Below are 25,444 nucleotides of genomic sequence, written 5' to 3'. Positions count from 1 at the left end.
TTCATTTTGGCATTGTGCAGAGAGGTAAGCCATTTAGTTCAACAAGTTTATATTGCATGCCTTGATTTTAAAGTAGCTCACATTTTTTTTTTAAAGAAATGAGATTGGATTACTGTAAATTTTGTATGTGTTCTATCATTTGGTGTGTCTATATGTCTGGCAGACATTATCAGCACATTCTCTGTTGTCACCTGTGATTCATTTTTCTTCACTCTCAAGGTGAATTTCAATTCCTGAAGATTTCCCACTGAAAATAAATATGCAGTAATGCATTTTGTGGTTCAGACATTTGGGGCAAATGGTTCACATTCATTTCAGTGTTAGTGGTTATGCTGTTTATTTTTCTCTGCTGTACGAAGTTCCTCTCAGGGGTCTGCCTCATGACACTAAACAAAATAAAAGGGATTTTACTGTAGGTTATCTCCTAGGCTTGAGTTCAACATTTGTTTGAATTTTTGGAGAAAGTCAAATCAAGCAATGCTCCCAAATGATGACTTTGTAAATTCATACCCTCTGGCCATATTTTTTTTTCAAAGACCCTAACTCTACCTTTCTGCTTTAAAGCAAAGTAAACTCGGTGGCCTCTTCTCCACCCCTCAAAATGATAGCAGTCTCTGCCGTCGGCAGTGCACTCCTGTTCTCTCTTCTCTGTGAAGCAAGTACCGTCGTCCTACTCAATTCCACTGACTCATCCCTGCCAACCAATAATTTCACTGATATTGAAGCAGCTCTGAAAGCACAACTGGATTCGGCGGATATCCCCAAAGCCAGGCGGAAGCGCTACATTTCGCAGAATGACATGATCGCCATTCTTGATTATCATAATCAAGTTCGGGGCAAAGTGTTCCCACCAGCAGCAAATATGGAATATATGGTAAGAAGAAGAATTCTCTTTTTTTTTTTTTTTTTTTTTTTTTTGAGTTCGGAATGAGAAAGCTTTCAATTGTACATTAGCAGAAGCTCAAATGACCACGAGTTTTTATACATCAGGGTATATGGACTTTTTACATATCTTAACATAAGATTTGTATGTGCCTAATAATGTTTAGTACTGTTGCATCATAGAATCAGAGAGAGAGAGACAGAGACAGAGAGACAGAGACCGACAGACAGGCAGACAGAATATACATAGACTTTCTTCTTAGAGTTCCATAGCTACTGGTGGATTGTATCTTATATAAGAATCATAGATAAAGAGTGGGGTATATTGACTGATCACATTTGAAAAGTCCACTTAAAAAATGTCACATGAACATTTTCTGTGTTTATCTAATAGTCATATTTATCAGTTATGACATTTTTTGAAAATACTTTTAAAAATTATAGGTTTCATATGCATGATTTATTCTCTGGGTAGGTATCTTTTCCCTTCCTTGGACAAAGCTTTTCTGACGCTAATCTATTTGTATTCTAAGAGAACATGCTGACTTTTTCTCCTTGTGATTTAATGCTTTTCCATCCAGATAACAGTGAAGCCAGTGGATTTGCACACTGTTCCAACTTGCTGTGAACACATTCTTTGCTCTCTCTTAAAAATAGACAATGTTTAAATCATTTTACTTAGGAAGTAAAAAAAAATTATTTAGTATTGAAAGGAAAAGGTCTTGTTAAAGTTTATATTTGGTTTTGAATTTATGCAAGGTTATGATTTAAAGGTTATGATCCAGCATCTTACAAGAGCATAGTTTGGAGCCTGTTTAAGGCGATGAAGACCATCAATATGGTTTTTCCAAATTGGGCTGAGGGGAGGTGGTACCAGTAACAGTTTTATATGTGCTGAACTAAAATTTGGGATTTTTATCATATTCTAGATTCACTTATTTTATATAAATAAGTTTTATATTAAAAACTTTGGCTAGTTGCAGATGCCAATGTCACAGGAAAGCTAGAAACTTGCTAAATGATGTAAGAGAGTCATAGTTCAAAGAAGTACAATTTAGACTCTGTGAAAATGCGTATTTTAGAATTTATAAAGAAAGAGAAGATGTAATCAGTCCTGGTGTGTGAGGAGCAATATAGTCTCATGATTAAGAATGTGGGTTCTGTAGTCTAAATGCTAGGGTTTGAATCCTAGTCCTGAAGTATATGCTGAATGAACTAATGACCACATTGTTTCATTTTCATCATCTCTAACATGAAGATAAAGGTGGTGTCTGCCACATAGGTTGTTATGATAAATGTATGAGTTGAGGAATAATCAGACCAGAGCCTATTGCTAACTAGATCTTCAACAAACATTAGTTTTGATGGGTTTCTTTGAACTTCTTGTGAAAGATGCCCAGTGAAAACCCATTCAGGATCTAAAGGCAGAAACAGTTACTCATACAAAAGAGATGTTTTTAGAAAGTGATGTAAATATATAAAAAGTAGAGGAATAAATGTGTTTTTTAAATTACTAAAAATTATGAAAGAAATATGCCTAAGATGCCACACAAGCTCAGAAAGGCATAATATCCCAATTATGAGTTTAGAGAATTTGCAGCAATCACATGATTCTAAAGTGAGGACCAAGACTACTGAGGCAGCTTTGAAGGCGAGCTCATCTGGTTTAAATCCTAACTCTGCTGCTTACTTTGTGGCCTTGCACAAGGTATTTAACATGTCTAAGACCCAATTTATTTATCTATAAAATGAGAATAACAGTACATATAATAACCAATCAAATAATGCAATTCACTATTTTTATCTTATTGAGGTCAGCGGTTTCACCATGAGGAAAGGCATAGTTAGGTAAACACAGTAGAAGTAGGATGAAAAAAGACACATTTTTTTCTAGCTTTATTTTCCCTCACTTATCAAGAATTAATTCATTCCACATGCATTTATTTAATTGCTTCCGTATGCCAAGGACTTGACTAATTGTTTCCACAGATGATCTCATTTGATAGCTTACATTCTTCGTGTGAGGTTAACATTGTGATCTTCATTTCACAAGTGAAATCACTTAGACCCGAGATGTTAATGACCAGGCCAAGGTGGTAAGGATAATGAATGGTACCGCTGGAATTAGAATTTAGGTCTGTGTAATTTCAAAGCCCATGCTTCTCTTGGGGAAGATTTCTCACTTGCTGCATTGAGGAAATGCCCCATAGCGGGACCCCTGAAGATGTCAAGGTATCTTTCTTTCTTTCCTTAAAATGCCTTCTGAAATCCTATAATTTCATACTGTGTTTATTATTCCTTTCTTAATTTTTTTCAAGTATCAGAACCACTATATATGATTTATTTTGTAAGAACTAGAGATCCATTGCTGATTACATAGTAGATGCTTTGTAAACTCTCCTTAATTCAGTATAAATAATGAGAACATTAAGTGCTAGAAAGTAAAATAGGGCTTGTTTCAAATACTCATGTAAGTAGAGTGCATATATTTGATTCACCGATGTATTTGTTAATTTAATACTTATGAAATATTTAATATTTGTTGAGCATTGACTATATGTTAGGCTATATAATTGGGGACACATTCATGAGTAAAATAGACAGACAGCTTTGGCTCCCTGGGTAGAGAATTAGACAATAAGCCAGGTGAATAAGTTACATAGTATGTTAGGTGATAAAGTTATGAAGAAAAATACAGAGGATGTAGTGAGAGTTTGATTTTTTTTTTTTTTTTTTTTTTTTTTTTTTTTTTTTGAGACGGAGTTTCGCTCTTGTTACCCAGGCTGGAGTGCAATGGTGCGATCTCGGCTCACCGCAACCTCCGCCTCCTGGGCTCAGGCAATTCTCCTGCCTCAGCCTCCTGAGTAGCTGGGATTACAGGCACGCACCACCACGCCCAGTTGATTTTTTTTGTATTTTTAGTAGAGATGGGGTTTCACCATGTTGACCAGGATGGTCTCGATCTCTTGACCTTGTGATCCGCCCGCCTCGGCCTCCCAAAATGCTGGGATTACAGGCTTGAGCCACCGCGCCCGGCCAAGGGTTTGATTTTTAATAGGTAGCCAAGGAAGAGAGCTCACTGAAAGGGCCTGGAGATGGGCGAGGGAGTGAGCCACTCTCATAGATGAAGGAAGAGAGGTAGAGTAAGGAGTCTGGACAAGGGCCCGGAAGGGGAGAACATCCATCACTTCATTTAGAAAAATGTGCTCAACTGAGTGAAATCATAAATTAGAAGGACTCTTTGAGTAAATTGGCCACTGGAAAACGTTCATCGCGATTCCTCATGAAGATTCGGAGGAACTTGGAAGGAAATACAGTATAGTAGGTGGCTTGGAGATTGAAGCAGGGACTATAAGTGACTTTAATTCTCTAGGCTAGACAGAAAACGCAGATCTTAGTTTGACACTGTTACCTTTAGTTAAACTTGTTCAACATTGATTTGGATTGTGAGCATGTGAAAGATAGCAGAGTTCGTAACCTGTTCTACGTACCTCGGAAACTTAGGACACCCCTCACTTGATACCTCACAAATATATGTGCTCTGATCACCAGCCGTGTGTTCAAATTCTCCTCAGTGAGTGATATCACCCAAGGGAACTTCATAGAAGATGGTCTTTGGCTCAGGGCTTCTTCTAATTGCACAGCCTGATTTGTAATTCCTTTCATCTACAACTCCCTGAGCCTTTTAACACTCCATTTTCTCTCCCTCTGAAATCTCTTCTTTAGTTTATCTTTTTATTTACAATCCTATCCTTCAAGCTTTTGATGTCAGAAAGCTTCTTATATCCATGACCACAAGTGATTTCTCCTACTTTCGAGCTGGTATAGCACTTCATGGTCCCATAGCTTGCTTTCTTCAAGTGAGTTACAGTTACTTGTGCATGTCTTGCAAAATTCCTGATTTTGAGCTTTCTGGGTGCTGTGTTTATATTTATTCATTTTTGTATTCATTTATGTTTTCTTAGGCAATTTCTCGTATATAGATAGTGATCGACCATCGTTTGTTGTATTTAGTTGAAATCCCTGTGAACTGTTATATGTTTATAATTAGCATCAATTTTGATATTATAAATGATTTAATAGAGTTTTCTCATCATTTATAATAATATTTGATTCCACGCCTGAATTAAAAGTTTTTCTTAGATTCTAAAAAAATTCCTTAAAATCAGTTTTACTTTCCTTAAGTAAATGCTTATATTAAACAGTATACACTTGACTAAAGCACAAGCAATTTGAACACTAGTGTTGACATTCATCTTACAGTCGTATAATATTTTGTTCAATTATATTGTCCATGATTTTAGTAAAAAGAAAAAAAACATTTTTTTGAAATATTTAATTTTCTAAAACAGTGTCTTTTCACAGAAATAATATAGATAGCACTTAAAATTTGCAAGTAAAACTTTCTACTCTTGGCTTCTGTTCTACAATTAGTTTATTGACTAATTTCCAGAGCTCCTTGGACACCAGCTGTTTTTTATTCTTCCTGAGGGCAGCTTAAACCATGACTCTAAACCACAAACCACACTAGTTTCTTAGAATAAGAATTATCTCCAAAAGAATAAAATTGCAAGACCCACACATAGAGTAAAATTTGTAGGATGTTCTCTGAATTCAAGTCCATTGAAGAAATTAATTTGAAAAACTTTGAGGTCCCTCCATGACAGAAAGAAATCCAAAGAAAACAAATATTTTTGTCTTTAAAGTCTAAACAATACAGTAAAAACAAAACAAATGGAAAAACCCACTAAGGATATAATTCCGTATAATACACTGCTGCATAAGATTGATGCAATAAAAGAGATGCAGACAAATACCATGGAGGAGTTGAAGAAGGGAGTGATAATCTCTAGTTGGCAGATCATGAAAGGCTCCTTGAAGGAGGGGCATGTGAGATAGTTGCCCAGGAAGAGGCAGGGTTGGCTGTTACAGCAGGAAAAGCAATACGTGAACAAAATGTCAAGCAGAGGAAAACCATTACACTTGAGCTGTATGTTTTAAGAGTTTGAGAAAAGATTGAGGATTCCTTATTCCAAAGGCAATTAGGAAGACTGTGAAGGTTTTGGAGCAGGTTAAGGGTGTGTTTTAGAAAAATGATCCTGGCAGTTGATGGAGCTGATATTGGCAGTGTAAGTGACCAGAGAGGTGGTGACCCCTGAGTAAGCAATGCCAGTCCTTCAAGCAAAGGTAAGGAAGAACCGCACAGCTGCACCAGCATGAAGCGGCAGGCAGGACAACTCCCGGAAGTGTCATGCGTGAGACGGCAGTCTTCACAGACGACATGGAGTGGTGGAAAGGCAGGTGAGGGACAATGGGAATATAATGATGGAAATGACCCGATCACCTTAAAACTGAAAAAAACAAAAAAACCAAAAACCAAAAAAAAAAAAAAAAAAACCCACGTAATTTTAAGAAGCCAAAATAACTCTATTAATAATACAGTATCTATCTTATTTGGTGCCTGCAAATATTATTTGCAGTGCTACAGAAATAAGGCTTCCTATAGTTTTTTGGAAAAAAGAAAAATACTGCATACCAAAGCACAGCAGGTAGTAAAGTAACAGAAAGCGTGACTTGAATGAATGGAGAACAGATTAATCCATGCTTGAGAAGAGCCAACGAACTATTTGCCTAGGATGATAATTTATGACTTGGGAATAAAGAAAAATGCTGATTTTGTTTATTTGGGCTGCATGTGGAAGAGAATGTAGATAAGGTAAACTACTTTTTGTTTATCCTTCTTCAGCAGTTGATTAAACACTTGTAGTGTCCGTCCTTATATATACATGTGTACATCTGTTTTAACAAAGCCGTATATGGTCCCACATGGCACATTTCCTCTCATTTGGGGAGGATAACTCAATTTTCTTGCTATAAACATGAGAATTTTAACACATATAATCGGAATCTCTCCAATGCATGCTTTCATGACCACTAGAAGGCCTTCTGAGAGCCCCTGCCAGCAGGCAGTGTACTGAGAACAATTGCTGGCAGGAGTCATTTCTCCAGCACATTCAGAACTCTGCATTCCTGCTTTCCTAGTTGTAAAACCTTTTCAATGTCTTGGCTTCAAAAAGAGACTGGGCACATTTTGTAGGAATTTTCTTCCAAGGTGCACATTGCTTAGTATCACTTGAATACACCTGAAGAAGGTAGTAACCTTAAAGGTTCTTGCCTTTTGCTCTGCTCTCACCAAAGGGAGCCAGTCAAAGGTAAGAATGTTTCATTTGTCACCATTTTCAATATAGGCTCTAAAAAATGCAAATGTAGCAATAACAGGATGTGATTTGGAACCTCATCATCAGTTGGTAGGCAGAAAAGCTGTGATTGCAGGTAGGCCACATAGGTGGTGGTGACTGTACTTCTGAGTATCGGACACAGTTTTTTTGGAGGAAAGTGGCATTTGACCACATATAACAGTGTAGAAAAATAATTTTATTGTGTTCCTGCTGAATATTTATAGAGCCTAACATCATGTTTGCTCCACAGAGAATATGCAGTAATTACTCAATAACTATTTGTAGAACAATTAAATGAGGTATTTTAACTTTTTCTGGTTAGAGTGTGTGACTGTGGTGCTCTGGGGGTCAAGGGTATGCAATATTCAATCCATAATTTTTACTCACTCCATAATTTTTACTCATGTTCCAGGCACTGTGTGCTCAGGGAGCCAGTGGGGAGCAAAGGGACCCTCTTTGGTAGGAAGTACTATGAACAGACAAGTTAGGTGCAGAACAGCTTGCTGAATGCTGAACTAGGATAAATACAGGGTGTTTTGGGATCCCATGGGAGGACCTAGCTCAGATGTAGACTGAGGGTAAGAAGGCAGGAAAGGCTTCCCGAAGGAATGATTTTAAATAAAAAATATACAAGATAAAGTGAGTTAAGGAAAGAGGTGAGTTTCCTTAACTCAGGAGTGAGTTAAGGAAAGAGGAATTTATAGTGGGTATAGGTGGATGTTCTAAGAGGGTACGTGGTACACTTGAGACATGGATAAAAATTGAGTGAGGCTTGGATTAGTGTATAGAAGAAAGAGTGGTGTTCGATCAAGTTGAGGAAGGCACCCAGAAACTTGTTTGAATTTCGTTCTAAGATCCAGGGTAGTTATTGAAGGCTTTAAGCAGGGAAGTTAAATAACAAAGAAGTGAAGAAAAGATGCAGTCAAGAGGCTGTTAGGGTAGTCTAGGTGAGGTAGAATCAAAACCTCTGCTATGTTTAAGGCAATAAGGATGTTAAAAAACATAAAGTAGGGCTGTGAAATATGAAGGTATAAATCCATAGGAGTAAGTAGTTTACATGATAAAGTAGAATGGGAATTTATATGGTGAAGCAGACAAGGAGGATGTCTCCGTTTTTGATAAAGACAATTAAGTTTCTCTGAGATAGAGAACACAAAACAAGGAGCAGAATTCTGGAAGCCATTAGTGGCTGCAGGTTCATCACTCAGCACACACACCTGTGGGGATTGAAAAAAGTAGCTAGTGTGGGGGAAGGAACATTCTTCTACTACAAAGAATTTTGGATGGAAATATTCTTTGGTAGTCAAAATAAACCACTTTGCATAATAGAAGTTGGGTAGAGTCATGGAGACAGCAGGGATTAATTATTTTATACCTGGGAATCTACTCAACAATTATGCAAGAAAGTATCCCTCCTCCCTCCTCTTTTTTTTCCTAATGGTGTCATGAATTTAGTATTTATGAAAACCATTTACTAAGTAGTCGATGGCCATTAAATAGCTATGAACTTGAGATACTTGGTTGTCTATAAGAATTTCTGAAGAACAGTATGAAGGGGGCATGGAAGATATAAACTCTCAGTTTAAAATGGTCAAGAGAGATGTTTGGCATAAAATACAACCTAGACTGTGGCTTGGAAGGATGGGATTTGAATTCTTCCAGTCTATGCTATCCATAGCATTTGAAATCAGGTACCAAGCATTTTTTCTTGACATAAATATGGAAGAATGCCCAACAAGTTGTTTTTAGACTAAATCCTTCATAAAATATTTTAAAATTTCACACCACACACTCCAAACTGAAGTTCCAAAGTGTTACTTAAGGATACAATTTTGTTTTCTACTAAAAAGTGCATCAAATCCACTTTTCATAATTTAGTTAAATATGAACTTTCTACCAAATCTATCTCTGCATTCCAGAGAGATCATGTTTTCAGCAGGCTGTAGGTAGGTGGAAAGGCATTTGAATTCTTCTGACCAAGTGGGCAATGGCAAGATATGAGGTTTGCTGGAGTACCACAGGGGAGTTCAACAATCTAGAAATCAGTTCTTAAAATACAACATAGAGTTGGTAAAAAAAAAAAAAAACTAAACACATGTAGAAATCTCTTATTGGCTTATAATTACAGTATTAAATGATAGCTGGTGGGAATTATATTTTCCTGGAAAGTGGGATGATTGTTAGACTCTATCAGGAAGTGGGTTCATATCTTAAAAAACCTTTATGTCATAGATTGAATCCAGTTACCAAAACCCTTCTTAGCCTCCATATCCTTTGTGTTAAACACCTACACATATGTTAAACATATACACAAACTTCCCATCCAGATGTTGCCAGCGTAAGCTGTCAGGGGAAGCTACACAAAGACATTTGATTTTTGAATATCCTGGAAAAGGTAAGAAGTTTATTATTAAGGAAATGGAAAATCAGGACACTCCCCACCTGCCCTTACTCCACACATGCACATATGAACAGTGACAGTGAGATCATCTTGGGACCTGGAAGCCCTGAGGCCCTGAGCAATGAATTCCCATCACTGATTGCACTTTCTGGTTGGGTTACAACATGTGTGTGTTCTGACAGTGAGATGCCTAGGATTTATATGACAAATTACTCTCTAACTGCTCTATTTCTGTGGAGGTATCCTAATGCTAACTTGGCAGAGTCAGTGGCCACATTCTCTTGCTGATTCACATTCTCATGAACTAAGCTGCTTGTAGGTCAAATAAATGTGTGGTTTAAATGCAGACGATGCTGTTATAATGGAAAGGGATTAAGTTTTTAACCTTTGTTTCATTTATAGTCACTGCTGAGGTAAACTCATCCAGTCTTATGAACTGAAATACTGCTTATATGCTGATGATATTTCAAATTATATTTATAGCTCTCTCAGTTGAATTTCAAACTAATTTATTCACCTATGTGCTTTTACAAAATTGAGCTCCAGATTTTCACAACCTTACCGCCATCCCTTCAAATCTTACTTCAGAATTTTTAAAATCTTTTAAAGAATTTTGGATCTTCAGAAAGTTTCATACATATTTCTCACATGTGTCACATTAGGTATTTCAATTTATAAAGCCATTTGGAGTTTCTGTAAACATAGAACCACTTCGTAAGTACATGTTCAAGGTCTCCGACCTTGAAATTTTGATTTGATATGTTCAGGATCGAACTAGACATCTGCCTTCTCAGGAGTTCCCTGGGAGATTCTAGAGTTATTTCCCTGGTGAGAACTTTAAAATGTCCTTTGAGGTCATGGTACAGAATCCCAAACCGAGTTGAGAAAAATATTATATGGTTGAAAGATCTACCTATCTGTCTATATACTGCAAGAATTAATAGGTTAAAACAAAAATTATTCTGGGAACAATTTTCATATTATCACATTATTTCACTTGATCATTCAGCACTTACTTCTAGAAAACATGTGGGTACTATGGGTGAGCTATAGATATCTACAACAGGAAATGACCCTTACTTGGAATGTGCTTTATTGATTAAGAAAACTTCAAATGTTGTTTACAAAGCACTTAACCAAAATATGGTTTCACAGTGCACAATTAATGATGTATAGACTTAGAACACTAGAAATTTCATTCCTTGATTTTTTAATCAACAAGCTATTTAAATACTCTTTCTCAAAATATATTTCTCTTTCATCTATTCCTTAATTAATTTATATATTAAGGCTGTGTTGAGCACACTCTTAGAGTTTTTTGTTGTTGTTGTTGTTGTTGTTTTTTTGAGACAGAGTCTTGCTCCATTGCCAGGCGCCAGGCTGGAGTGCTGTGGAACAATCTCAGCTCACTGCAACCTCTGCCTCCCGGGTTCAAGCAATTCTTCTGCCTCAGCCTCCCGAGTAGCTGGGACTACAGGTGCATGCTACTACACCCAGCTAATTTTTGTATTTTTAGTAGAGACGGGGTTTCACCATGTTGGCCAGGGTAGTCTCAATCTCTTGACCTCATGATCCGCCCGCCTCGGCCTCCCAAAGTAGAGTTTCTTTTAATAATCCAGATAACAAATGATGATGGCTTTGACTAAGGTAGTGACAGTGGTGGTTGTGATCAGTGGTTATATTCTAGATATACAGTATTTTGAAGGTAGGGTCAATAAGATTTGCTCACTGGGCAGATATAGACTATAAAAAAATAGAATAGATGACTAGATTTTTGGCCTGAGCAATAAAGAACAGCAATCAGTATACTTTTTCTGTAAAGGGCGTCATAGTAAATATGCTCAGCTTTGCAGGTCTCATGGTTTATGTTGCAACTGCTTGAGTCTGCCTGTGTAGTGAGAAAACACCGTAGACAATATGTCACAGGCAGTGGGAATGATGTGGCCTGTCCACCATAGTTAGCTGATTCTTGGACAAGAGAAAGGGCATTATCATTCAGATACCAGGAAGACTGCAGGAGTAGTTGGTTTGGAGGGATAGGGGTAAGGTTATGAATATTTGGACTTCAATTTTGGAAAAGTAGATAGTTGAATAAATTAACCTGAAATTCAACTGAAAGGTCTAAAAATGTAATTTGGAATAATACCATCAGTTGGTGCTTCAGTCCATGAGACTGGATGAGTTTACCTGGGCAGTGAACATAAATGAAACAAGGATGGAAAAAAAACAGAAGTTGGTATGAGGACATGGGCTGAGCCCTGGGAACTTTCCAGCACACAGAAGCTTTGGAGATAAGGAAGACTCAGCAAGGGGATAGAGAAGAAAGAAGCAGCCAGAGAAAAACAGGCAAGTGTAGGGTGATGAAACCAAGGGATGGAAGTGTGTCCAGAAATAGCAGGTGGTCAGGCACGTCAAAAGCTGCTGATAGACCAAGGAAGGTGATGACCAGGAGATGACCTTTGATGACCTTGAAGACAGCTGCTTGGGTGGAGTAGGGATGGGGTGGAAAATCTGCCTGGGGTGGGCTCAAGAGAACATGGGAAAAGCAAAACTGAAAATTTCCAGTGAAGACAACTCTCAAAAAATTCTGTTGTGAAAAAAAGGAGAAGAATGGCATAGCAGTTTGAATAGGAAAATGTTTCAAGAGATGGTTTTTACAAATATCTATGTGCTTTTAAGATCTTTATGCTGCTGGCAACGATTCAATTCAGAGCCCCTAAAAATAGTACATCTTACATCATCTCTTCATAGATAAAGAAATTTACATGAAAAATAGTACTCATCTTATTTAAGGAAATACATTATTATCTTTTTTCAAACATTACAAAAATCCTTTGGCTCTCACCTTTATATTTCTTGAGATGCATAATATAGTGCCATATTTCGTAGTTATTTTTGCGGTTGAAGGGAATGCTTTTTAAATCAAGTTTCTTTAATCTTCTCCTTCTACTCTTACAAAGAACTATTTTAATATCATGGAATTAATCTAATCAGCACTCCCAAATTCTCCTATAAAAACCCTTTCTCTTCCTTTGCCCCACCCTCCCCTTCCCTGGACTAACAAGGGCTCAGTGCTGCCCTCCTGTCTGGACTAACTCAAGTTCTTGTATATTCAGCTGTCAGTTTCCCTTACTTGGCATTTCACAAGTATTTCTATCTAATGAGGATAAATCCACTAATTTTAAAACAGAACCGCAATCATGACTATGAAGTGCTTTTAAGCTTTTGGCTGCTTTAAAGGAAAATAATGTTGGCATCGCTTAATTTTTTTAATGGCTTTTTCTCACTTCTGTATGTTAGCACTCTTCTCTCAATCTAAGCAAAAGATCAAATAGCCCTAGCTAAATTATTTTTAAAATAAAATCTTGTCTATGTAAGATGCCTTTGCTTTTTATATTGTATATGTGAAATTACACATAAGTGTCCAAGAAAAAATAAATGTCTATAGAACATGCCATATAGTCTCTGATGCCACTGTTAAACAGCATCCATGAAAATAAATGTAAATCTATCCCCCAGAATTCAAAGGCTGATATTTTTTATTTTTAGCATTTTGTGTATTTCAAAATGGTTTCCATGTGTAGAATGGACTTCCCAAATGTCATTTTAATTTTCAAAATTAATATTCTTGTTTTTTCTTTAAAATTTTAACTTTGTAAATTTTTATTCTTTTTATAAGTGTAGCAAGTTTTGACAATCACATTTATTTAATGTTTGTAACCAGTTGTAAGTTAAATTTCTTAAACTGCATATATAGGTTTAATAGATTTGATTTTTTTTAGTATTTCAATTGATTTATTGATATTTTCCATATAGTTAAATAAGTTATATAATTCTAAGAAATGTAGTGATTCAAGTTCACCTAAATTTTGCAAAATTGTTGAAAAAAATTGACAAATTGTCTTGTCATTTTCAATGTAAAATTATAAATTCAAGTATTTATATGCCTATAGATTTTAAGTTGAAAATGTAAGACTAACATGTTACTGCAATAGAGCATTTTGTAACCATTACATATATTAGTAATACTGAATAAGCCCAGATTCCTTACCCCAAAAGTCCATTCTTTTAACCTTTTTTGAAAAGTAATTTCAACTTTTATATTTTAGGGGATATATGTGCAGGTTTGTTACATGTTCAGGGTATATTTTGTGACGCTGAGGTTTGGAGTACAATTGATCCCATCACCCAGGTAGTGAGCATAACACCCAGTAGTTTTTCTACTGTTGCCCTCCTCCCTCCCACCCCTCTCAAGTAGTCCCCAGTGTCTACTTTTTGCATCTTTGTGTCTATGTGTACTCAATATTTAGCTCCCACTTATAAGTGAGAACATACATTGCTTGGATTTTTATCTTAAATTTTATCTTTGAAAACATTTCTACATTTAATTTTTATATTTGGAATTAAAGGATCTTACCCAATTAAGGGGGAAAAAGTCATCTCAATAAAGTTTAGGAGCAGAGTCCCAAGTAATTTTGGGGGTTGCCTTCCATTTCTTATTGCATTTCTTATTGGCCAGAGATAGTGGCTGGGATTTAAGACATCTTTAGATGTCAGCATGCTTCATGGTCTTGGCTGCCACCATGTTGAGGATCGCAAAACAGGAAAACAGTTGATAAGACAACCTCATACCTGGTTTGGATCAGTATCATCAACTTTTTCTGTCTACTTATGGAAGTCAGCAACCTTTGCCCATGCAGCAGCATTTTTTACTCAATTTTGTATTCAGCTCAAGTTCTAAAGATCTCTGAACTTGATGAGAATCCTGCATTCTTTTCATATTCCTTCTATCTCTTAGGATCACAACTCTTTTAGATATTTAAATGACTTAAGTTTGAATTCTGGATATGTGTCATGTTTTAGTTTGACTATGTGATTTCAACTTCTTGTGCTTAGCAGACAACGTACTGTGTCTATCTCAAACTCTCTAATTTATTTATAAGTACAATAGCTCATGGTGAATATTTTAGTCCAAAGCTAAATCAGTCAATTTATGAGGGGACCAAATGAATGACTCTTAATAAAAAAGAATAGAAGAAAACTGCTGGAAGCAATAAGGCATCCTACTAGCACATGCATGTTCTGACACCATTATGAACCATTTAAATTTGATAAATTAAAATTTATCTAATTTAATCATAATATATAATTTCTAGTGGGTCCTACAGATATTTTTGCATATTTATGCATAATATTCTTAATTTTGCCTCATTTTTAAGTTGAAAGATTTAAGTGTTTATGAGCAAATTATCTGTGAAATACCATATCTATTTAGAGGGATAAGAACTAGGAAGTCAGAATGTTGAATCTGGTTTAATAAGAGATCCGTAAATATTAGGTGTTTAGATCTTCCAAGCATAGATAACAATATGCTGCATATTTACTAGACATTTCATAGAAATAAGTACACACCTGTACCCTTCTTTCTTCCATTGATACATCTGTAGAGTATAATATTTTTATAATATTACATTAAATACTTTTTTTAATGAATGCTACAAACGCTCAGAGAAATTTGTCGAATAGATTGCCTATTAACATCTGGATATTAATAAATTAAGTCAAATGTTTAGACAATTTACATCCTAATTTTCTGAACTTTCATAAGTTGTTAAATATTTCCCATAATTACACTGGCAACATTCATTACAACTTAGAGCTTCCAGATAGGAAATAGTTAATCATAGGTTCTTACAGACCCCACTTTTTTTTGTTGAAATTTTCTATACTTTTTGTTTCTTATTTTTTAAAATTTTTTATTGATACATAATAGAAATATTTTAGGGCATATGTGATAATTTAGTACATTGATGTAATTTGTGAAGATAGCCATTACCTTAAATTTGTGTCTTTTCTTTATACTAGAAACATTTGAAATATTCTCTTCTAGTTATTTTGAAATATACACTAGATTATCATGAACTATAGTCTATTTCTCTATCAAGCACTAGGTCTTATTTTTTCTATCAAACTCTGTATCCATTAATCAATTTCTCTTCATATGGCTCTAACAATTATTAAATGAAGTTATCATTGCTTGTCACTTTCAGACTTAAAAGATCTCATCATATTAATAAATTTAAATAATTGGAGACTAAAGGGATAAATCACTTATCCATCTTTCCCTGGGAATTGTAACCAATGGAGAAAGACAGAGAAAGTAAATGTAGGTCTTAACTTTACCAGAGGATATAATGTAAGTCCCAAATTAATTTTACCAGAGGATATAATGTAATTCCCAAATTCTCACTACTCAAGCCAGACCTTCCCCTGTCTCTCCAGTAGATGGGAATTCTGCCTGGAGACAGAGGCAAGAAAGAGCATGGGGCCCTCTGACATCCCCTGCAGTGGGCATCAGAGGGTAGGTCAGTCCTATCTTCCACATGGAGGCAAAGTCAACCCACTCTTTGTGTGAGACCTAACCAGTACCTGTCAGACTTTTCAGAACCTTCCTTTAGGTTCATGGAGACAGGTAGAAACCCTCCCAGTTTCCTAAAAGGAAACACAGTAACAGAAAGCAATCATTCTTCCTTCCCTGTAACTACCTTCTCCAATATGTAATATTTGTACATAGAAATACCTAAAAGTGTGGATGTCAGTGAACACATTTTCTTCATATCAAAATTACTTATAATAGCTAACAAAGAATGATACAAGATATTTTTTCAGGCATGAACTTTTTAGTTTATCTTTTTGACATATGCAATATTTAGCTTTTAAATATATGATTGAGTATAAAGACAGGATTACATACGGTAAATTACTTTAAAAATTGTTAAATGTCTTATTTTTTCTTTTTATTATCTATTTTTTATTGTACTTATTTAAGGTACACAGTGCGATGTTTTGGTACACACATAGAGAGTGAAATAAGGAAAAAGAAAGGTCTTGAATATGTTTAATTTTTTCAGAAGTAATCTAGATTTGCTTTCTCCATGATATGGAAAAGGCCCGAACTGAGCAAGTCCCAGGCCAATACAACATAGATCTTCCTGGCTCTGTTGCTAGGGCTACTCCAGTGTATCTAAGTCACAGGAAGTTAAAGATGAAAGGAACCCTGGAGATGACCTCATTCAATCTCATTTTACAGATGAGCTAAATGGGAGACAGAGATCATAATTGACCTGGCCTCAGTTGCAGATGACCTTAGCAGTGCAACTGGGGTTAGAGAAGAGGATCCTTGATTAGTCACTGATCCCGATCAGCACTGTGTGTGGACGCTGTGCTGATATCTTAGCATAAGATTATAGGAAAGTGTTTTTAGCAGTTATAGATCTGAGTGCACACTCTAGTTCAATGTGTGCGGAATGTGTGCATGTACTTTTTCCCAAGTAACTACAATTTGTTAAGAACATTTAGGGGACATAATTTGTTGATGCTATTCCATCTGAAATTCTTTTATAAATTAATTATAGTGTTTTGTATTGTGTTGAACTGCAATCAATATTTTGAGAATCAACATTTTGTTAGTATTTGGTCAAAAGAAGAAATATTTGATAAATCAACTTTCAATGGAATGAAATGTTTTTTTAAAGTTCATTTCAGCCCCAGAATACTATCATTTTTTATATGAACTTTGTGAGTCAGTTTATTTTATAGAATCCTAGATCAATTTATGTAAGATGACTTTGTTTTTCCTAATTTAAAACAATTTCTCAGTAACTAACAAATGTCTTTTGAAAGTAGGCCTCCTGAAGTAAGAGGTTCTCTTAAAGAGTTCATCTTTTTTTAAAAATTTTATTTTAAAGTCACTAAATCAGTTTCTTTCAATTAAATATGTTGTTATATTAAATAAATCTATGCAATCCATTATCCTTGAGGAAAATGAATCAGTGATATGGTCAAGAATTCCCATGAGTTTGCTTGAAAGCTTGTAACTTACAGAGACTGCATAGCTACTAATCCTCACCTAGCTGAACACAATCTGATGGAGGAAAAGCAGAACAGCAAAGATTAGCAGGACATTTATATAACTCCTTATATTATCTCCATGTAAATATGAATGATTATAAAACGGTTGCTTCCTTCTTCATACAAGGTCTCAATTACCACTCTCTAGCCACAATTCAAACACTATTTTTTCCAGTTAGAATAATATATAAATATTATAAATAATTTAGGAAATCAGATTGTGACATTGAACTATGATACCAATTTTAAAATAATTATGTTCAACAGTTAAATACATCATTAAATATATTACCACTAGGGAAAATTTTTTTTAAAACTTCTTTTTCTATACTGTGTATAAGAATTATAAATATTCTCTGTTTTGTGTTTTTGTACCTTACGAATTGCCGGAAAATAGATTACCATTTTAGAGCTGATTTATTACTGGCAGGTCCACAAATGCTTGACTTGATTTCCTCTTGCAGCTATGGAAATAAGTATGCCAATCCATATGGTAACTAATATAATTAATGTACGTTAAATCCATGGCTCATTCAAATTTTGTCCTATGATGTTTTTCAATTGAAGAAAATTTGTCATACATCACTAACATCCTTATTAACTTAGCTTCCTCTATAAAGGAAAGCAACAGTTGCTATTTTCTTATTTCATTTAATTGAACCATAAAGTACCGTGTATTTATAACACTGTGTAGCAGTGTTACTTTTATTAGTTTGTTTCCAGTTTATACCAACAAAAATGTAAATTCTCATAGTATTATTGTTATTACCACTAATGATTCAAATTACATTACATATGTTGACTCTATGGGATTTTTTTATACCATAATAGAGTATAACCATATCAGTTGCAATGTAAAATTAGACATAGTTTATTCTGGTAAAATCAATTTGAATAAATTGGATCATATTTGTTTCTTGAAATATGTTAACAACATGGCTCCTGATGGCTGTGAAAATTATCTCTAGGAAAACCAATAGACTTAGTTGGATTCAAATTTCAGTAGTCAGGATGAATGGTCCCCAAGTTATAATTATAGTATTTTTGTTAACCTTTTCTTTACTAAAACTAACATATCAGTGTTGGATATAGATGACACTGAGAGGCAATAATTTTTTGTAATATAACCATATAGTATTATAGAACTTTGAATAATTTGGTCTAAATTTGCTTTCTTTTAGTTATAGTAGTTTCAGGAACCAGAATTAAAAGAACTGTAGGAAGCCTGGAGCAGTGGCTCACGCCTGTAATCTCAGCACTTTGAGAGGCCGAAGTGGGTGGATCACTTGAGGTCAGGAGTTCCAGACTAGCCTGGCTAACTTGGTGAAACCCCACCTCTACTAAAAATTACAAAAATTAACCGAGTGTGGTAGCGCACACCTGCAATCCCAGCAATTTGGGAGGCTGAGGTAGGCAGATATCTTGAAGCCAGGAGTTTGAGACCAGCCTGGCCAACATGGTGAAACCCCATCTCTACTAAAAATACAAAAATTAGCTGGGCGTGGTGGCACGAGCCTGTAATCCCAGCTACTCAGGAGGCTGAGGCAGGAGAATTGCTTGAGCCCCGGAGGCGGAAGTTGCAGTGAGCTGAGATTGCACCACTGCACTCCAGCCTGGGGAAAAAAAATCTAGGAAATGGTAACACTGTTTCTTTCGTTTTACTTTTTGTTTATTAGCAAATCCAGTAACGCTGAAAATTTTTTGCCCCTACAGGTTTGGGATGAAAATCTCGCAAAATCGGCAGAGGCATGGGCGGCTACTTGCATTTGGGACCATGGACCTTCTTACTTATTGAGATTTTTGGGCCAAAATCTATCTGTACGCACTGGAAGGTAGGAAGTAGTTTCACTGATACAGTTCACACATATGGCTTTATTAATTATGAACTCAAGGAGAGAATTACATCGGTTTCAAGTAATATCAAGTACTTACTGAATACTCACTATGTGTCAAGTACTAATGCTTGACACATATGAATATTTTAGATTGCTTTCAGAATTATTTAATTAGGTAAAAGGGCCAGTTCCGCTTTTCACCCTTGGAACAACCTCTCTTAGCATTTTTTTTTTTTTTTGATTTCACAGTATCTTAGAAAGGGTCAAGCCTGTGCTGCATCCTGCCCTCTCCATCTCAGGAAAAAGCTCCGTGACTGTGCAGAGACTGTGTGTGTGTGTGTGCGTGCATATGCATGTGTATGCAACTTTCCCCATAGCTGCATATGCTTGCATATACATAAATATATAAATAAAAATGTATGTATTTACATATATATATTTATACACACATATATATGCAGGTATATGCAGCTATGAGAAAAGCTATTCCCATTGTTAGGATAATTTTTCTCCCACTGTCTAATGCCATTATCCAACACTCCAAAGACCCATCTCCCCCAAATAGGGAAAGAAAATCAAGTGTGCTATTATTAAAATTAAGGGAATTCAGGTCAGGTGCAGTGGCTCACACCTGTAATCCCAGCACTTTGGGAGGCTGAGGCGTGTGGATCACGATGTCAGGAGTTCAAGACCAGCCTGCCTAACATGGTGAAACCCCGTCTCTACTAAAAATACAAAAATTAGCAGGGTATGACGATGGACACCTGTAATCCCAGCTATTCAGGAGGCTGAGGCAGAGAATTTCCTGAACCCAGGAGGCAGGGGTTACAGTGAGCCAAGATCATGCCACTGCACTCCAGCCTGGGTGACAGAGCGAGATTCCGTCTCAAATTAAAAAAAAAAAAATTAAAAGAATTCAGACTGCAGAGTGAAAGGAAAAAACGCACTAAGTTCTAATATTGTGACTATTTTGGTAGATCTAATTCTGGATTATTTATAAAATTCTGAAGGAGGAAATTTTTGACTTGGATTAAATAAGAAATTGATGATTCCTGAAAATATTTGCATTTTCTTTGTGGAATGGCCAGACACATGTTTAGATAAATATAGAGTCACTTGCTCCAGCCCTGGGCATTTCCATGCTTGGCTGTACTTGGAAGAATAGAGGACCCGACTAGATGGAGATCACGATTGTGAGGGGTGGATATGCTTGTGGGTCACCGTGAATAATCTGCAAAAAGAACCATTTCCAGTGTAACATGAGTCTCTTATATATTACCACTGCTGTACTCTAATGTCTTTCTTTTCTTGATATGCAGATATCGCTCTATTCTCCAGTTGGTCAAGCCATGGTATGATGAAGTGAAAGATTATGCTTTTCCATATCCCCAGGATTGCAACCCCAGATGTCCTATGAGATGTTTTGGTCCCATGTGCACACATTATACGCAGGTTATTTCAATTACCTTGTTAATTTTTTATTCGTACTTTTAAAGTATTTGCTAATACTATTTTGGTGGACATGCATTGTCTTAGCTCTGACTTCTGTAACAGTATATTGGTTTATTTTCACAGATGGTTTGGGCCACTTCCAATCGGATAGGATGTGCAATTCATACTTGCCAAAACATGAATGTTTGGGGTTCTGTCTGGCGACGTGCAGTTTACTTGGTATGCAACTATGCCCCAAAGTAAGTACCACGTTAGATTCTATTTCCTGGATTCTTTAAAGATGTTAAATAACCCCAAGCTGATATGTATCTGTGACAGGTAAGTGAGTAAGACTTAGCTAGAATAGCCTCTAATCCTCAAATCCACCATCCTTCCAGTATTTCTGAAAAACAATTAGCTGAAAGGTTTCTTTTCACAAAGACAGGGATTCTAGTCTAAAATTGTAGGCAAAACAATTTGAAATGCTGGGACTCACTAAATTCTCCTTACCATATGTTTCTGTTATGACAATTGCAAAATAAACACGGTACCACACAAACTTTTAATAGCTATATAAAATAAATCAAGAAAAAATCTTCCATGATGTTTTCATCTATCAGTACAAAAATGTTGGCTTACCTTTTTAGCAAAGCATTGAAAGTGAATTCATTCTTCCTTCTCTTATTTTTTAGATAAAAAAATCCACAATTTCATCCTAGGGCATACAAAAATGTATTATGGAAATTTGTCAAACATTATAAGATATGGTCATATTTGTGAACATTCTTTATGAGGATAAACATTTATCAACATTTGGTAACATGCCTCTTGATTACAATAACTCTTCAGATGATAAAATGTTTCAATATTTATACACAATTCTGTTCCCATTTGGAATAAATACCAAAATGTGCAAAGGATTTATGACACTCTTGGTGTCTTCCAAAGTAAGTCTCAAACAAAGAATTTCTCCAGCTATTCCAGCATGGGGAGGGAATGAGAAAATGCTTCACAAATAACTGCATTACTCATTTATATGGTAGTATGCCAATGGCAGTGTTTTTACAAAGTTAGAAAAATAGTGATTCTCCCTGTGTTCTCCTCTTCATAATTATTAGAATGGGAAGATTTGGAAAGCAGACTGTGTCTGCATTATTATAAAAAGCATTAAAATTGTACATTTGTATAAAATTTTTAGTTTCACACATTGCATTTTTCTATGAAGACTTTACCCTTTCTCCCTGACACAAACAGGCCAAGCAGAATACAAATAGTCTAAGAAATTTTTGTTTCATTCATGTAACTATTCATTTTTGGCTAACAGTTATAATTTTCTAATATTATTGATGAGATATATTATTGTTTTATAGGTCCAACATGCTACATTTCAGTGGTAATAAAGAACAATTTTTCTGGAAACTAAGTAATGAAGAAGGTTTTAAAATCCTGATTGGTCGTTGAATATAATTCTTCTAAAGCTAATATAAAATTATGTCAAGTCTAACTGTTATTTCGTGGAAAAAAGAGAGAGGAAGAGAGAGAGAAGGAGGAATGAAAACAAGAAAAAAGATAAGTGAGGGAGAGAGAGAGAGAGAGAATTTAATTAGAATAGCACAAAATAAAAGAATGAATAGTATAAGTATATAAATTGACTGATTCACTGTTTTGAATGTAATTATCCTCTATGCAATAAAATCTGAGATTTATGTAAAAGTTTATAATATACGCTATGTAACAATTTTACTTACAATACAATTTTATTTCCAAGTTTCTGTTTCTAAAATTGTGTTCTCCAAAAATTGTGTGGGAAAAAAACCAATGAAAATATGAAATTAATGTTGCATTGGCTTGGTCCATACGCTTTTATAGCTTTGGTATATCCAAAGAGGGAGGGTCAGGTGAGATGGCTCACGCCAGTAATCCCAAGACTTTGGAAGTCCCAGGCAGATGGATCACCTGAGGGCAGGAGTTTGAGACCAGCCTGACCAGCATGGTGAAACTTGTTTCTACTAAAAATACAAAATTAGCCAGGTGTGTTGGTGCATCTCTGTAATCCCAGCTACTCGGGAGGCTGAGGCAGAATTGCTTCAGCCCTTGGGATGAAGGTTGCAGTGCACTCCAGCCTGGGCAACAAGAGTAAAACTCTGTCTCAAAACAAACAAACAAAAAAACCATAGAGAGAAATAAGATTATGAACATAGAATGGTACAGGATAGGACAAGAAAGTAAGCTACACTCATAAGATAATGAGCCCCCTTGAGCATTTTTGAGCAAGTCCGTGATGGCATCAAAATTATGCTTGAGGAAGCTTGTCCTTAGAGCATAGTGTAGAATAAATTTAATAGAGGTGGGCAGTCTTAAAATCTCATCTCACTTTGTAATATGAATAATTAGCAAGTTTTTCATTTTATAGCTAGATTTTCCCATATAGATATTTTATAGATTAAAGTCTGAATTTTTAACTGACTGGTTGATCAAGATATTTTCATATCCTGTAGGTAAACTTTATGAGTTACTGCTCGGTCTTAGTTGGGTCTTAAGGAAGATGAAGACCTTCTGTTTCACATTTTAGCCTCTTACCTCGCTGTCTTATCTGCAACTCTGAATTTTTACCAATGACAACCAAATTTTCTCCTGAAGATTCAATTGCATTCACATTGCTGTTTATATTGCTATTTCTTCATATTTTAGTTACTTACCATGAAACTACTGAAAACACATTTATTAACTTCTCCTGTATAATTAAAATAGCGAAATAACAGTATGACATCATGGCCATTTTGAACTCTGTTACGTGGATATTTGGGGTTATTATTATGATCATGACCATCAATACAGTGAAAGAAAAATACTGACAATACAAAGTAACTCAATTAAAAGGTTCAGTATTATCAACAATCTAATAGCACTAATTTAAAGAAATTAGTAGCTATCAATTTGCATATGAAATAAAACTTTTGGTATCACCTTTAATTGTTCCTGAGAGACATTGTTCTCCTAATATGAGAATAATGGTATATTGGTTTATACCATTTTACCACATAAGAAGTTTTTCTCATTTCATTTTATGAAGATTGAGAATCTAAAATACTTCACAGCTTTAGAAGCAAATGTCATGAACATATGTAAACATATATATGATAAATGTATATGATAAACATGGTATATTGTAAACATATATCATGAGGAACATGATATATTTTGTTTATATGATAACTTCTTACTCATTTCATTATTTTTAAGTCTCCCAGAATATTCTATTTTTTTCTTAATCATCCTTCGATGAGCATTAGTATGAGTTTGAAAGGAGTAAGTTTAAGGGAATATGGCCTGAGTATGTGCTCCAGAAAGCTGCTGTAATAGGAGAGAGATTTGAGTGAAATGAGCCTGATGTCCCACGACTCTGTGTCACCAGGCGTTGTAGGGATTCATTCCTTAACTGTAAATGAACATAGTATCAACAATACCCAGAGAGAATATATTTTAAAAGCAAGATATACAGAATAAGTTACAATTGAAATAAGAAATGATTATAACTTTTAGTGACTTTCTAAAGCAACTTCTTGAACAGATCATCACATGTCAATACATGTGAACACATGGCTTAAGGACAATCTACGTTTAAAAAATGGGTGGGTTGCACTAATGCTGTCTTTTTTGTTTTCCCTTCTAGGGGCAATTGGATTGGGGAAGCACCATATAAAGTAGGGGTACCGTGTTCATCTTGTCCTCCAAGTTATGGGGGCTCTTGTACTGACAATCTGTGTTTTCCAGGAGTTACATCAAACTACCTGTACTGGTTTAAATAAGTTTACTTTTTCCTCCAGGAAATATAATAATTTCTGGGAACATGGGCATACATATATATATATATATATATATATATATATATATATATTGAATTTTGCACATATTTTGCATATTTTATGATAATCTTGTTTTCCTTTTAGTATTCCTTTGTATAAATTAGTGTTTGTCTAGCATGTTTGTTTAATCATTTGAGATATTTGAAACATCAATTTCTATTTTCTGACCTCTAGCCTAAATTAAAATATTGTATATGTGATGACAACACAATTGATGCATCCAATCCTAAAACTTACATTCCAAAGGAATTATATCATTATGTTCCTAAGGAATAAAATATGTATTTAACCTGTGTGTGTATGTATACATATACATATATATGTGTATGGATTTGTATATGCATACAGACATATAATACGTGATGTAACACATAGATAATAATATGAGTCAGTAGCAAACTTGAGGGAAATTTTTAAAAGACTATTCTCAAGTATATGTAAGGTGATGGGACACCTTTAGCACCCATTTCTCTAATACCCACAAAGTGATAATTTATAAAATAATACTTAGTGATATCTGGAAATAATAATTTAATTAAACAACCTGGAGATAGTTTTTCTTATTAGAGTCCACCAAAGGATAATGCCAACTTGTATCTTATGTAAGTTCTCAAATCATGCCTTTTGCTTAGTCTCATTTTATTGAATCAGTAGTCATGAGTTGAGTGCTTACTACATGCAAGACACTTCGCTAGTTGTGTTCTGATAATGCAGAGATAATTAGACATGGTTTCTTCCCTCAAGAAGCTCACAAAAAATATTCAGGAAGTAATTCAGACTAGCGATTTTACTGTAACATTATTTTTGAAGGGAGCAGACACAGCAATATTTACCTGTAATTGGAGAAAGCAAAACCCGCAGAAAACTAATGAAGTCCAA

At 35.2% G+C, this 25,444-nt stretch overlaps 1 protein-coding gene across 1 annotated transcript; it reads left to right on the top strand.

The window, feature by feature from the left end:
• Positions 1-574: 574 nt before the first annotated feature.
• Positions 575-24,508, top strand: PI15 (peptidase inhibitor 15). Its single transcript, XM_003940695.3, has 5 exons — positions 575-874; positions 19,147-19,265; positions 20,588-20,720; positions 20,844-20,959; positions 24,373-24,508. The coding sequence occupies exons 1-5, from the start codon at positions 602-604 to the stop codon at positions 24,506-24,508; spliced, it is 777 nt and encodes a 258-aa protein (XP_003940744.1). The 5' UTR covers positions 575-601.
• The last annotated feature ends 936 nt before the right edge of the window (positions 24,509-25,444 follow it).

This window comes from Saimiri boliviensis, chromosome 15 (assembly GCF_048565385.1).
Source record: "Saimiri boliviensis isolate mSaiBol1 chromosome 15, mSaiBol1.pri, whole genome shotgun sequence".
Taxonomy (NCBI): Eukaryota; Metazoa; Chordata; class Mammalia; order Primates; family Cebidae; genus Saimiri; species Saimiri boliviensis.
The sequence above is the reverse complement of the archived record's forward strand: the minus strand, read 5'-3'. Positions and strand labels throughout refer to the sequence as shown.